The 16,366-nt window shown below is 42.5% G+C and overlaps 1 protein-coding gene across 2 annotated transcripts in view; it reads right to left on the reverse strand.

Moving 5' to 3' along the window:
- Positions 1-225: 225 nt before the first annotated feature.
- DPF3 (double PHD fingers 3) overlaps positions 226-16,366 on the reverse strand; it is a 243,197-nt gene continuing 227,056 nt past the window's right edge. Inside the window, exons 9-11 of one of the 2 annotated variants that reach the window (XM_008523767.2) lie at positions 12,614-12,726; positions 2,330-2,411; positions 226-1,793 (exon numbers count right to left, since the gene is read on the reverse strand). In XM_008523767.2, the coding sequence (XP_008521989.1) occupies positions 1,723-1,793; positions 2,330-2,411; positions 12,614-12,726 (266 nt within the window). In that variant the 3' untranslated portion in view covers positions 226-1,722. The remainder of the gene's footprint in view (positions 1,794-2,329; positions 2,412-12,613; positions 12,727-16,366) is intronic. The other variant, XR_011532874.1, reaches the window with a different exon arrangement.

Below are 16,366 nucleotides of genomic sequence, written 5' to 3' on the forward strand. Positions count from 1 at the left end.
TGCAGGAGCATGACCCCATCTCTTACCACAGGTCACTCTGCAAAGGACCGGGGGAGACCAACACGGCTGGTGCCACACCGGGCTGCCCTGGGTCTGCTGGCCAAGAGCAATTAGCCAGGAAGGAAGGCTCTCGCCAAGTCAGAGAGCCAACACTGCAGCCGGGCAGACACAGCCCACCTAGCCCGAGTCCCCGAGCCTCCAGGGGCTTATTCAGGAGCTGAGGGCTAAAAATAACCTCGGCCTTTGTTGTAAGCAGGCGGACCACAGAGATGGAGCTGATTTCAGGGAAGCCGAGCATGCGCGAGGGTCCCGCTCCCCGAGACCTGCCCTTTGGGCAAATGATTTTTCCAGAAACGTGTCAGTTATTGTGTGCTGCTGCTGTTGCCACTGCTGCAGAGATTCAAAGGCAGCCCAGTCCGCTCCAGCTCGCGGGGCTGACTTCCAACACAGACTTCTGGGAATCTGAGCCTCCCCACCTCTTTCTTCTTGAAACATTTTTTCAAAACAAGAGTCTTGCGCATGCTGGGGAGCTTAGGAAAGGAGAGTAGCCCTCCAGCTGAGGGTTCTGCATCACGGCCATGCCAATCATAAATAATCACATCGCCCCAATTATTTATTTAGGGAACAGTCACCTCTCCCCCATCCTAAAATTTCCAGAGTCAGGTCACAGTTGGCAATGGCAAACATACACTATATGGAAGGAAGAAATTTCGGGGACAAGGAATTCATAGCATCACATCAATAGTGAAGGGCTTCTCGAAGCTGCAGTCTTGTGAACCAACATTCAGTTTCTTGACTGGGCAGCCTTCACTCACCTCCCTGGCTCTTGAGTCCCACCAGGGAGTGCTCCAGACCCAGGCTGGTTGGAAGGCAGAGTGTTAGCATCTTCTTCTGCCATAGGCTTCGGATGCCCCACTTCACGGATGCCCCAGCTCCGAAGGTCAAGGAACCACACAGCCTGTTTCCTTGCAAAGCCACTCCGGATGGATAACAAATACTGACCAGCTATGGCGGGGCTTCAGAATTATCTTTGTCATGTTTCCTCCCACCCCTCAGTGCCTCCACTTCCCTTCCCAGCCCCATCAAGGGACCACCCTGGCTGTGGACACCTCTGGATATCTGCTGGGGGATCCAGAAAGCGGCTCTTCCTCTTCACAGAGACCAAGGAACAGGGAGGGATTTCAGGGCTCCGTCATCAAGATGGCTTCCAGGTTGTGAGTCTAGAAGTTTCCAGGGAGGCTTGTAATAAACAACAACTTCTCCACAGCCCTTTGTTTCTCTGCTGAGTTCAGGATGAAGAGCCTAAGCTGGGGGCAGGGAGGCTGTGCGAAGATTTCTTGGGACACAATAGATAGAAAACACCAAACTACACATGAATGACAGATGCGTGGTCACAAAATGGCTTCCCTTAAAATGGGAAGCAGTGAGAGAGCCACAGTGCTATTGTGAGAGGGGTTCCACAGGGCTGGGGCTCAGGTTGTTCTTCAAAAGTTCAAGATCCTTCTGGTAGAAACAAGAAAGGGCTGGCTGAAGTACCGAACCTGTGTGGGCGAGGTAAGTAGATACCTCACCCTCTTGGTTTCACATGTCCATGCCCTCCGTCATTGCTGATTTTCCCTACAGTTGGTCTGTTTGGAAATATGGGAGTAGGGGCTCGATCTGGTTTGAACTGGGCTCTGATTCAGCCTCTCCAGCAGCAAGTCACATCTGTGACCTGGGACCCTAGGCTTGGCAGCCAAAGGCCGAGGCCTTTTCTTTGAGCAGTTCCCAGCATAAGTGGCAGCTCCAGCTTCCTACAAGAAAGAACACGGCATTACTAGCAGCCACTGTCCCAACCCTCAAGCTCCATCCCTTGGCCCTAACTTCTTGTAAGCCCTGTTTTCTTTCGACATTCACAATTCAGAGATGGATCTTGGTCCTGACAATGCGCTGGAGGCTGTAGCTCCACAGAAAGTACGCACTGCTCAGGAACCGGAAGTGCTCAGAGACGATCTGCTGAATTGTTGTGAAGACCCTCGCTCCTCGATTGTGCCTCTTCACCAGCATCACCGGGCCTGGGTCAGGTGCCCTGCCAGCTCAGACTTCGCCACCATCCCAGCCATAAGTCTGGGAAACATCTCCTTGGCCATCAAGTTGAAATTTCAGTTGGTTGAGCTGTGCCTCAGTTTCCTCATTTGTAAAATGGTGGCGGCCATACCTACCTCGTGGGGTTGTGATGATTCAATGAGACAAGACACGTAAAGCCCTTGGCACGAGGTCTGCACCCCGGTGAGGGCTCAGTAAGTGGTGGCAGTAGCTTTGTTGCTACTGTCGACCTCATCACTATTACCTTCTGGGGGCTCAGCCACCGGCGGATTTAAACAGTACATGTGATAGCCGCGGTCACAGTCATCACAGAAGAGTAGCTGGTCCTGGTGGAATACAGAGTGGGTGGAGAGGAGAGAGACAGATTGAATTATTTAGGGCCAACATCTGGCCCCACCTACTCCTCCAGCCTTGTTTCCACAGATCATCCTCCCTGGACGTCCCTTTCCAGGACCCACTTGGAGTCCTCACTGTCCCCCGGATGTGCCTTGTGCTTTGCCCACACCTGGAAATTACCCCTCTGCCTCCCCAGCTGTGCAAATCTTGCCCCCACTTTAGGGTTCTACTCAAATCATTCCTCCTCCAAGAAGCCTTCCTTGACTATCACCTCACATCCAAGTCTAAAGGGATTTCTTGTTCTTCTGAACTCCTGTAGCCAATTACTCTGCTTCCACAGGGGCAGAAAACTCATTTTATGCATGTCTGTAGTCCCCATGATTGCTTCATGCATAGAAAGTACTATATTTGAATGTTTGAAAATTTTAATTGAATTCTTCTGAAACTCACTCTTTCCTCCTGTGAAATAGGCAACAACTATATTGATAGTAACATCTATGACACTTCAGGAACTTCTTAGGGTCTCATCATGTGAACGTAGACAAATGCAAGCTACGTGATGCTGCCTTTTGGCTCCCAAAAGCCTCCTCAGGGGCTGGAGGCTGGAGCCCCGGTGAGAACCGGACCCTCCAGTGTGTAGTTAACTCTGAAGGACACAGCGTGCACCTCCGCTCCTGCGGATCCCTCTGCCTGGAGGCTCTCCCAGTCCCTGGCCGCTTGTCTTCTGGAACACTCCCTACAAGTCTTCAAAGGCTTCTCTTCTACAAAGACTTCACTAATCGACCTCAAATGGAAGTTCTCTCTCCCCTCTTGCATCCCCCTAGTACTTTCCCTTTCTTAAAACATTTAATTGCATTTTCCTTGATGCTACAAAGGCTGGCACATGGTAGACGTCTACACACATTTGTTTTCTTGGAGATTTCATTTAGGACATTCATCTTTTGTCCACTCCTCTATGGACTGTAAGGCCCTTGGGGAAGAACCTTGTCTTAGTCATCTCTGCATCTCCTTCAGAACTTCCTTGCACATAGTAGTTACTCAATAAACATTTGTGATCTGGTCCCCATTCTCCAGATTCAGCCATTCAGTGATCTTTGGACCTGCTTGGTGGGCTTATAAGATGTTTGCATAATTAAGTTTTATAGCAAACCTCACCTTGGCTCCCACCAGTGCAGAGATCCTGGAAAAAAGTAGATATAGAAGTTGGAAACCCCAGTGAGCAAGCAATAAGGCAGGAGAGATCAGGAAAGACCTTTTCATATCAGGCTAAGACCTTTCAATGGGGCAGTGGGAAGCTCTCAAAGAGTTAGCAACAAGAGGAGTAACATGGCCAGACTCACAATTTAGAAAGATCTCACTAGCTGCTGTATAAGAATAGATACCCAGTGGAGAGAGGTCGGTTCTAGAGGCTGGAAGAATACTTAGGAAGCTACTATAGTCATCCAGGGGAGAGATGTTGGTGGCCTGAACTAGGGTTGTTGCATGGGGGAAGGAAAAGGGTCTGGCTCCCCTTTCAGAACCATTGATTAGATGTGAAGAATGATAGGGAAGAAATCAAGGATGTCTCCTGGGTTGTGGCTTGGTCAGCAAGCCAAATGATGCAGCTACCCATTGAGACATGCGAAGAGGAGCAGATCCACGGGAGGCAGAAGGCAACCTCAGCCATGGACATGTTCTGTATATCTACAGCTCACCTGGTGGGAATCCCCTGAAAGCAGCTGGAGATCAGAAGACAGGCCTGGTCATGAGATATGAACTTGGAAGTCATTAGTGATTAAATGGCAATGGAGGTCCTAGGAGAGGAAGACCAAAGTGTGTGAGAATAGACGTCCCTGAATTTGTGCTCATGGAGGGGTGGATGAAATTCTTGAAATTATATGCATAACTTTGTGTGTAGGTACAAATGTACTTTTTTTTTTTTTGAGGGAAGAGTAAATCCATGGCTTTTATTGAATTTTCTGAAAAATCAAAGACTCAAAAAATGTTGCTGAGAAGAAGGCCAAGAATAGATCCTTGGGGAAGACCAACTTTAATGGACAGGCAGAGAAAAAAGAGACCAAGAAGCAGCCGTCAGAGAGGTAGGGTGAAAACCAGGACTGTGTGGTTTACTCCAAAAAAGTTGTATCATCATGGTTGGAGCTGAAGTAAGCTGTATGACAATATGATTTAGGGATAATACAAGGAGAAACAAGTTAGGATGGGGATAGAAAACAGAGAGACTTGTCAGAAACAGTATTACTAATGCTTAAAGAGACTGATAACTCCTACTGTAATGCTGACATGAGAAATACAAGAAGGTAGAATATCCTGGATTGCACTTTACCAAAGGGAAACCACACATCTGTGGGTTTCCATGGGTTGATCATTGTCTGTCCCCATATTTTCTTCTTTTCCATCTATTTTTCAGGAAAATTGCCTGTCAAAACCACCAAGAACCCCCAGCTCATGGTGACCCCCATGAAAAACACAATTTAATGACCTCTTACGCTCAAGTATCCAAGAAGCAGGATCCACCTATGGCTACAGTTGCAGTAGAATGGGAATCCCATTCTGAGATGTGCAGGGCCAATCCCTGGCTATGTGAGAGGAAACCTATTGCAGCCTCACTCCTTAATTCCTCCCCTAAGGCTCTGCCAGGTCAGCGAAAACCTCTCCATTAACGCTATTTGTAAAGCCAAAGACCAGAATCAACCCAAATGTCCATCAATAAGGGACTGATTGAATAAACTAATGAAGAACTATGCACCTGTAGAAGGAATGAAGGCTATGTCTATATACTGCTGTGCAGGAATCTCCAGGATGGTCAGTGAAAAAGCAAGGTGAAAAAAACATGTATATCTGCTTCTATTTTCTAAGAAAATGCATCCATTTTCTTATGGATTCATATGTACATACATATGCTTACATTTAAACAAAATGGAAAGATAAACCATAACTTTTTTAAATGGTCATCTATAAGCAGAGGAAGGTAACAGTGTGAAAGAGATGGGGATAGAAACTAGCTTTCTTTGAATATACTGTTTATTTTATAGATTTGCTTCTGGAACCAGTAAATATTTTGCATAGTCATAAAGCAAAATTCACATTGTAATTGTCCTTATAAAAAGAACAAAAGAAAAGTGAAACAAATGAATCTAATTATGTATTAGTTGGTGGCATAACCACACAGAAAGAAACTGTTCCAAATTACTTTAAAACGAGTAGTTTGACTGTATATCCTTAGTCGAATATATCTTAAGGACAAAAATAAGTGCAAATATGCATATATATATTTCTTTTCAGAAATCATATTGTTGGTGGTAGTAGTGGAATTAGATATTCTGAGACTTTTATTATGTATCAAATGAGTGATTATGTTGGTATTGAGAGGCAAGAATTTTGACATAGTTGAAAGAAAATACAGACGTAAGATCTATGAGGTTAAGCGAAAACCCTGTAGTTAGTCCTGGGTACGAATTGGAAGTATCAGTATAAACTCATGGTGCGTTTTATCTTTAAAGCAAAAAAAAAAAAAACATATTTTCTAGCTCTGTCCATTAAAAATGCCACCAAATAATGATTAACACAGTAAAAATTAGCACCCATATTATGTTCCCTAAAGACCTCTGCCCACTAAAAGGAACCAAGAGTCCTTGGAGGAATTGTTGATTCCAGGTCTGGGGCATGAAATGTTATAAATATCTTTACATATTGGAAAGCAAGGAAACTATCAAATACTATTGAGCTCATGTCAAAAGGACCCAGGATCCAATCTGATTATGGTCCCACTGGCCAAAGATGGTATAATTTCAACTGTGATGGATTGAAACAAATCAAATTTGTTTAAATTCTTGAGTTCACAAAGATATTAAAAAAACTTTGTCACCTTTGGAAGATGCTAGGGAAACGTCTCATTATTTTTTGATTTATTATTTTGAAATAATTTTTATCTTAGAGAAAAGTTGCAAAAATGGTACAGAGAGTTTCTGTACACGCTTTACTCAGCTTCCCCTCTTCCCCTAACATTAACAGCTTACATTACCACAGCAAAATCAGGAAAAGTAGGAAATGACCATTAGCACAGTAATGTTGACTGATCTGCAGACCCCATTAGAATTTCACCAGTTTTCCCACTTATGCCTCTTTTCCCAGGATCCGATTCAGGATCTCACATTGTATTTAGTTGTCGTGTTTTCTCAGTGTCCTCGAATCTGGAGCAGTTCCTCAGTTTTTCTTTCATGACTTTGACACTTTTAAAGAGTCCGGGCAAGCGACTTTGTAGAATGTCATTCAATTTGAGTTTATCTGATCTTTTTTCCTGAGAACATTGATAGTATGCTTTTTTGGCAAGAATACTACAAGAGAGATGTTGTGTCCTTCTCAGTGCATCATATCAAGGGGCATTGATACCAACATGTCTTATTACTAGTAACGTTACCCTGGTCATATAGTTAAGCTAGTGCCTGCCAGTTTCACCACTGTAAAGTTATGATTTTTTCCCTTTGTAATATATTAATAAATAATCTGGTAGGGGAGATACTTTGAGATTATTCAAATATTCTGTTTCTTACCATAATTTTGTCCACTAATTTTAGCATCAATTGATGGTTCTTGCTTATAACAACCATACTACAATGTTTGTCTATTGGTGATTTCCCTCTTCCCTCTACATTGATTAATTGGAATTCTGCTCTAAGAGTTTACCTCTTCCACATTTATTTATGCATTTATTTATGTATCCAAATCTAACATATCAGTATGGATATTTATTTTGTACTTTGGGTTATAATCCAATATTATCATTATTCACTTTGTTGCTCACATTGCCCCAGATTTGGCTAGCCATTGGGAGTTCCTTTAAGCTGGTTCCTGTGTCCTTTAGACATGCCCTAACATTTTTTGAAAACTTCCTTACTTTCTAGTACCCCAGGATGCTCCAGGCTCCTCTTGTATTTCCCATGCCCTAGACCCGGCATCGGCCATTTCTCCAAGGGTCCTTGGTTCCTTTTATTGGAGAACGGTATTTAGAAACCGATATCTGGGTGCTGTGGGTCCTCTCTGCTTCTGGGTTGTCATTGCTTCTAGGCCCTCCCAGCCAACAGAGCTGGGAAATAAATGTATATGCAGGCACACATGCACACATCTATGTTTATCTCTATATCTATCCATATGTATGTATACATATAGATAGCTATTGGTTGTTAGTGCCATCAAGTTGATTTTGACTCCTAGACCCTGTAGACAGCAGAGTGGAACCCTGCCCGGTCTTCTTGCACTATCCTCTCACCTTCAGGCATTATATCAGACAATGTTCTGCTGCTATTCATAGGGTTTTCATAGCCATTTCTTTCAGAAGTGGGCAACCAGATCCTTCTTCCTAGTTTGTGTTAATCTGGAAGTTCTGCTGAAACCTGTCCACCATGGGTGACCCTGCTGATATGTGAAATACCAGCAGAGCTTTCAGCATCACAGCAACACAAAGCTGCCACAGTATGACAACTGACAGAAGGGTAGTGTGGTTCCCTGACCAGAAATCGAACTCAGACCACAGTAGTGAGAGTGCCATAGCTTAACCACTAGACCGCTAGGGCTGGCTATAGATAGCTATAGATATGTAATATACATAAACATATATATAAACATACACAATATATTATATTAAAAACCATAAATTCATACTGATACCCCCTATTCCAACCCAACACCACAGGGTTCAGTCTAGCCTTCCGCCTTTATTTGAATATTCTTTCTCTGGCTCTGAGAAACACGGCTCTCATTATTTACAATATACAGTTATTACTTCAGATCTAGTATACACATGAAGTAGTTTCAGAATGACTAACTCATATGCCTATGAGAAACAAATTTGCTAACTAGAGTACAATGTTTATATAGTCATTTCTGTCTGCAGCCTTACTGTGCATAGTCAAATACTATTTTCCAAAGCTACCTGAGTTAGTTCTTTGTTTCCCCACCATTCCGTATGGTTATATTATCTATTTATATCACAGTTAGGTTCATTTGTTCATTTGTTACTGTTCATATTCCATTTTTGGTTCCCCCCACATCCTGGTTGATTTCCAGTATTTATCTGTTAGAGGGTATGTGAAACAATACCTCGCTTGTAAGAGTTAGAGCTATACAAAAGGCATTCTCAGAGGAGTGTCGCCCCCCCATCCCTACTCTCCCACCCCCAGTTCCCCTTTTTTTCTACCCCGTTCCCACCCGCTCCTGTAGATAACCAATCTCTTTAGTCTCTTGTTTATCCTTCCTGTATTTCTTTTACACAAGTAAACAGATACATGTATATTTTCTTACAAGAATGGCAGCAAACTATATTCTTTTTTACTTTGCTTTTTTCATTTAACACTATATCCTAGAAATTATTCCATATCAATCCATAGAGATCTGCCTCATTTTTTCTTACAGCTGCCTAGCACTCCATTGCGTGGCTGTGCCATCATTTATGCAACCATTCTTCTATGTATGCACCTTTAGATCGTTTCAGATATTTTGCAATCATAAACAATGCAACTATGAATAACCTTCTGCATATGTGTTTCCGTAGAGTTGTGGGTATATCTTTAGGGTAGATTCCTACAGGTGAGATTGCCCGGTCAAAAGGTTAAGTGCATAGTGGTTGTGTTAGCTATTGCTAAATTTCCCTCCAGAAGGGTTGTACCACTTTGTGTTGCCACTGACAACGTCTGAGGGTGCCAGTTTTCCCACAGCTTCATCAACAGAATGTACTGTCAGACTTTTTTATTTTTTACAATTTTATAGGTAAGAAATGGTATCTCGGTTTTGCTTTATTTTGAATTTCTTTAATTATGAGTGTGTTCAAACTATTGTTTTGTTCAAATGTTTACGGGCCATTTTCATATCTTTTGTGAATTGTCTTTCATGTCTTTTTCCCATTTCCTATCAGGTTTCTGATCCCTCACCCATCAAATTTTAGGAGTTCTTTATGTATTAAGGATATTAGCCCTTTATCTGTGGTACATGTTGCAAATATTTTCTCCCAGTTTGTCGGTTGTCTTTTTACCTTATCATGTTTTTTACTATGCAAATTTTTATGTGGTCAAATTTGTCAATATTTTCTTTTATTGCTTCTGACTTTTGAGTCACAGAAAATCTTACCTTATATTTAGATTAAAGAGGAATTCACCCATGCTTTATTCTAGTACTAACAGGGTTTTATTTTTTAAATTTAGATAGCCAGTCCATTTGGAGATTGTTCTTATGTATTATGTGAGATATGGACCTAATTCTATCTTCCCCCAAATGGTTACCCTGTGGTCCCAGGACCATTCATGAAAATGTCCATCTTTGATCCAGTAATTTTAGATGCATCCTTTATCCTAAATGAAATGTCCATATGTAGTTGGGTTGATTTATGGGTTTTCTATTCTATTCCATTGATCTATTTGTCTTATTTTTTTATATTTATATTGTTTTAAGTACAGAGGGCTTCTACCATGTTTTCACATCTGGTAGGGCTAGTCTCCCCTCATAATTTGTTGTTTTTCAGTGTTTTCTTGTATGTTTGCTTTCTCATATGAACTTTAGTATCAATTTGTCTGGTTCCATAAAAAAGCTTGTTGGTGTTTTTATTGGGCTTGAATTAAATTTATAAATTAACTTAGGGAGAATTAACAACTTTATAATGCTGAGTCATTATATCCAAGATCACACAATGTCTTTCCATTCACTCAAGTCTACTTTTGTGTCTTTTCAAAAGTGTTTTAAAATTTTTTCATATAGATTTTACACATTTACCATTAAGCTTATTTCTAAGTGTTTCTTCTTTGTTGCTATTGTAAGTGGGGTTTCTCTACTATTGTATCCTCTAACTGGTTATTATTTGTGCATATGAAGGCTATGAATTTTTGTATAGTAATTTGATGTCCTGCTGCCTTTAATGTTTGAGTTAGCTTTATCATTAATTCTCTAGTGTTTTCTAAATATACTATTAATAGACATACTATTATAGTTTGTGAAATAGAGAGAGTTTTACTACTTTGTTACCATTCTGACAAGTCTAGTTGACTTCTCTTGTCTAATTGCATTAGCTAATATCTCTAGAAGAATGAGGAATAGCAGAAGAGATAGTGGGCATCCTTACTTACTTCCAGATCTTAGTAGAAATGCCTGTAGTGTTTCCCCATTAAATAAGAGAATGGCTTTAGTTCTAAGGTATAAAAAGTTTATCATGTTAAGAAAATATCCCACAATGCCTGTTTTCTTGAATATTTTTATCCTGAATATATGTTGAAACCACTCTGTTATTTTGAAAACTGATAAATAAAGGGAAAGAATTAAGCATCTATCCTGCCTTTTCTATACTATCTAGACCTGAGGGTAACCAAATATGAGGGTGGAAAGGTTTCTCTTTGCAGAATTACCTGGGTAATAAACAAAGACCAAATTATAAAATAAGAATATCACTATTGTGCAACCTCTAATGAAACAGTCAATCTAGTCAAAGATCATCACTAGTTGCCACCTTCACAAAAAGAGAGACGCCAGGCGTTACACACCTCCTGATGACAGTACACAACACTGGTTATACAGCAGTCTTGCCAAATATATATATACTTGTACATATATATGTCTATATATATATATACATGTATATATATATGTCTCTCTTTTTGTGAATGTAGCAGCGGTTGACAATCTTCGACTGGATTGACTATTTCATTAGAGGTTGCAAAATAGTAATATTTTTATTTTATAATTTCTCCTTCATTTATTAGCTGAAGTATTTACACATATTATATATATAATATTTTATACTACAGAGAGAGTTAGAAAGAGACAGAGAGAGAGCTTGCATCTGATCAAGGCTCTAGCTCTGAGTACCAATGTACAAGAAATGCGAGAGACAGAGGAAAATGGCAACCACTCCCACAGGGATGCAGTCATTAAAAACACAGTCCTGGGAAACTATTGACAAATTAACTGATTTCTTCAACAAAAATTCCAGGGGAGAAAAAAGAGAGCAAAATGGAGGGAAAACCTGTATATTAAAAGAAACTTTAAAGACATAACTAATTGCAATGTATGGGCCTTATCTAGATCCCAATTCAAATAAACCAGTTGTAATAAAAACATTTAAGACAATTAAGAAAATATTTAAGACAATTGAGGCAATAGGCTTGTTGGCTGAATGTTTGATTATATTAAGGAATTATTGATTCTTTTGGCTATGTCAATATTTTTATTATTTTCGTTAAAAAGTTAAGTCCTTATTTTGAGATACATATGAAATATTTACAGGTCAAATGATATTCTGACTGGGATTATGTGGGAGGAGGTGGTGGTATTTATGAAACGAGACTGGACACGTATTGATTATAGCTGAAGCTGGTGAGGGGCCCCATCAGTTTCATTATTTTCTCTAGCTTTGTACACATATGTTTAAAATCATCTATAACAAAAAGCACCAGCCCTGGTGATCTCGTGGTTAAGAGTTGGCCACTCTCACTGCCGTGGCCCAGGTTCATTTCCTGGTCAAGGAACCACACCACCCGTCTGTCAGTTGTCATACTGTGACAGCTGTGTGTTGCAGTGATGCTGAAAGCTATGCCACAGGGTCACCCATGGTGGACAGGTTTCAACGGAGCTTCCAGACTAAGACAGACTAGGAAGAAGGACCTGAACATCCACTTCCAAAAAAACCCCCTGTGAATAGCAGAGGAGCACTGTCTGATACAGCACACAAAGTGAGAGGACGGCACAAAAAGACGCAGCAGGGTTCTGCTCTGCTGTCAACAGAGTCACCAGGAGTCGGAATCTACTTGAAGGCACTAACAACAAATAACAAAAAGTGAGTTTTTTTTAAAAAAAGTCTGCATTTATCATACTTAACATTCAGACCAAATGAGATCACGCACTCCGGAACATGGTATAAACAGGTGAGCACATCCCAACCACAAGCAGTGGGCACCATTTCTATCACTGAACCCTCCAGGGCAAACGGCCAGCAAGGCAGCCTCTGGCTATCCTCTTGCACCTCTCTCCACAGGCACAAAGAGCATCCATGGTCTCTGTTGTGCAAAGGTCCTAAGGGTCCTGGGGGCAGAGGGGAGGTCCTGACTGACATTTTGCCCAGGAGCCCAGTGATGAGAGTCCTGCCTTCCTCTCCACCCCTCGAAGGACCCCCAGCTCCTTGGATTTCTCCTTCCTGCGAGGGAAACCCCAAACTCACGTCATTCTCCGAGGTCCCACAGAGGATGCAGGATTTGCACTCTATGCACTGCCACTTGTAGGTCTTGACGGCCTCGGTCATGTTCAGGGTGAACTGCAGGCAGGTTGGGTGACCTGGAGGAAGCAGAAATGGCAGCATTAGGGCCAGAGGGTCTGACTCATCACCCTTCAACACCCTTCATTTTCAACCAAACATACATTTATGCCCAGCTCGGAGGGAGGGCGGGGGTAGCACCAATTGGGAAACAAACTGTGGCCTGGATGGGATGCTACCCACACTGCTCACTACCACCCACAGTTACATCAGATCAAGATCCAAAGGGAGGAATGGGCATTAACCCTTTTACCCAGGATAGATGCCATCCAAGTTCTCTTGCCCTAAGAGCTGTGTGCCCCCAGACGTGTAACCAGTTGATGAGGACAGAAAATGGTGGACAGAGAGGAAGAGAAGGAAATTGCAGCACGCATAGCACTCAAGAGTCAACACCTCACACAGTAACAGGCATGAGAGGGGGAAATGGCCTGGCAGGGAGGGCAAAGAAATGCAGCATCACAGCCAAGGGTATACGATGGCCAGCCCATCCTAAAAGGACCAGTCGCTACTCCTAACTCTTTTCTCCACCCCAAGTATTGTGTTAGCCAACCCAATAGCAAGATCAGGGAGGGACAGTAAGCTGTGACCTTAGAGCACACAGCCCCAGTGGACCAACACTGAGGCTTGGCCTACAGAGCTAGACTCTGTTCTCACCATAGAGAGACACCAGCAGTGAGAAGACAGCTCTGAGCCGTAGAATGTGAAGACCCTTGACCTTCTATTTGGCAGGGAAGGGAAACTTTGATGATGTTCCCAGGATTCCCAGTGCTGTGAATCAGACAGGAATCTGCCCAGAGCACCCAAGGCAAAGCCCATTGCTGACTCTGTCAAAAGAATTGACAGCTTTGCCTACTGCTGGTGTTCACCCTTCTCCAGAGCTCCCAACTCTGCCAAACCCACCATAGAGTGCATTGTGTTACGTCTTTCACACGAGGATCATGTGCTTCTAAAGAAAGATACTATAGACGGGGCACCAGTTACAGGTAGCCCCACCAACCTAGCATCTTCCACAGATAGTCAGGATCCCACATGGTACCACCACCTCTAGGCAAAGCCACATCCCAGCAGAAGTCCCCCATTTCCTTCCTTCCAAGTCCTCAGAGAACTGGTCACATCATGGTCATTTGGGGGAAACACTGTTTATTCTCAACATAAGGATCCTTCAAATTTGGGGCTCCACAAATGCAAACCACACTGAGTTACCTTTGAGAGAGGGAGACTGGGGATGGAAATGACTCATGGTGGAGGGAGCAGGGACACTTAGCAAATGGGTGGAAACATCGAGAAGAGGGCAGATCTGAAAGCTTTCCAAGGACTTCTCAAGTGCCATCTAAGAGACTCCTACAGCTCTGAACTAAGAACCCGCTCACAGTGACACCATGGCAGTGACCTCAAAGAGAAAGAGGCCTTACATTAAAAGACTAGATGAACATCTGGCTGGTAGTCTTGAAAGCATCTCAAAGATCTGTCTAAGAAGAACATTGGCCAGGGTTGTTCCTTATTTCAATCTCGGAGAGACTATTGGGGTGAGAATAAAAGAGAAAATACCAGTCTGAGATTCTGAGTGGTGTGGGCCATAGGTACCTGGGTTCTCAGATGCAGTACCCCTGGAAAGGTTGAAGATGAGTTCATGGAGCAGATACTCATATAAGCAAGTTGACTTTGCCCAGTTCCATGGCCTCAGGCCACACCCCAGCCACAACCAGCCAGCTTACAATAATTAGTCATGAACTTATTCACGAACAAGCATTTGTTGAGCACTCGCTTGGCCAGCCATTGCACTCAACAGAAAGATATAGCAGTGAGCAAGACATCCCAAACCCCTCTAGTCAGAGAGAACTCAAATTAATAAACTACACACATATCTACTTACTTACAATTGTGCGATAGGTGCCATGAAGGAAAATCCTAATTTGCAATGAAAACAAACCAAAGAGAACCTACTCTAGTCGGAGACGTCAAGGAAAGCTTCCCGGAGAAAGATCTTTAGGCCAATACCTGGCAGATGAGGAGGAGCTGGCTGGGTGAGAGAGGGAGAAGATTCAAGGAGGATGGTGCATGTGGACGTTCTGAGCCTCCACATGTGAGGGGAGGAGCTGGACAAATTAAAGGGAAGGAAAGGCCGATGGGCACAGCCTTGGCGAGCAAAAGGAAAAAGGCAAGAGGGAGCTGGAGCCAGATCACGCAGGCACTTGTAGCCCCTATTTAAGGATGTGGGGCTTTAAAATCATTAAAGAGTTTTAAGCAGAACAGTGGCTGGATCACGCTGTGTTTTTAAAGGCACATTCTTTAGCATGAGGAATCTTTGGGGTGATGGAGCGGTTCTGAACTTTGATCATGGCTGTGGTTACATATGTGATAAGACTGCATAGAACTATACACATACACACATCAATACACATGTGTGTGCATGTAAAACCAATAAAATATGAATAATGACTGCAATTGCACCAATGTCAATTGCCTGGGTTTGATATTGTTCTATAGTTATGGAAGGTGTTACCATTGGGGGAAACTGGATGAAGGGTGTGTGGGATCTCTCTGTAACATATTTTGTAACTTTCTATGAAGCTATAATTATTTCAAAATAAAAAGTTGGAAAGATCTTTTTAAATAAGGAATACATGATCAAAAATGTAAGTCACCAAAAAGGAAGGAAGGAAGGAAGAAAGGAAGGAAGGAAGAAAAGGGCTGCTGTCTAAGGACAGAGTTTGTTGGGGGGTGAGGGAATGTAGAGATGCAAAAATTGTTGCCAGGAAACTCATTAGGAGGCTGACTCAGCTGCCAGGAGAGAGACAAGGATAATTAAACTAAGGTGGAGATTTTAGAAATGTTAAAGATATAATTGATAGGACCTGACCATTGTTTGAATGTTGGGAGTCTGGAAAAGAGAGATGATAAGAAATAGTCTCAGCTTTCTGACCTAAGAAACTAGATAGATTATAATGAAACTTACTCACATGAGGAAGACTACAGAAAGCACTCAGGAACCAAATGGTGGAGGGGAACAGTCACCTTGTTTTGAGCACATTGAAGTTGGGAAGTCTGTGAGACTTCTGGTGGAAATGTCTAGTGGATAGTTGAATATAGGGGTTTAGAGCAAAAAAGAGAAGTATGGACTAGACATATAAATTCAGGAGTTTTTGCTAAATAGGTGGTCATTGAAACCATGAGAACTAATGAAATTATCTAGGAAAAGGGAAAAGAGAAGAGAATAGAAGAGGAGAGAAGATAGGAGAAGAGAGAAGAGGTCTAGGACTGAGCTTTGAGGAACTCAACATTTAAAGATGAAAGGAAAGAACCGAGAGAGGAAACAGGACAGTCGGAGAGGTGAGATGCAAACTGGTCAAGTATAGGGTCACAGCAGCCAAAAGAAGAGATTTCAAGAAGGAAAGAGTGGTCAGCTGTGTTGACTGCCACAGGTTCTTGAGTTTGTCACGGCTCAATAAAGACCATGAGTGAGGGAGTGTTGACAGATCAGAGCAAAAACTGCCCTACTAATAATAACACTCTTCAGCAGTGTCCTCTTCCCTAGGAAGGAAGGTCAGCACATTCCAGAGCGTGACATGGAACTCAGCAGCCAGCTGTGCATTTGGAGCTGCCTCCACAAGTGGGGATGGGGCAGGGGGCGGGGGTGAGCGGGGCTTCAAGCATTTAACA

This window comes from Equus przewalskii, chromosome 25 (assembly GCF_037783145.1).
Source record: "Equus przewalskii isolate Varuska chromosome 25, EquPr2, whole genome shotgun sequence".
Classification (NCBI taxonomy): domain Eukaryota; kingdom Metazoa; phylum Chordata; class Mammalia; order Perissodactyla; family Equidae; genus Equus; species Equus przewalskii.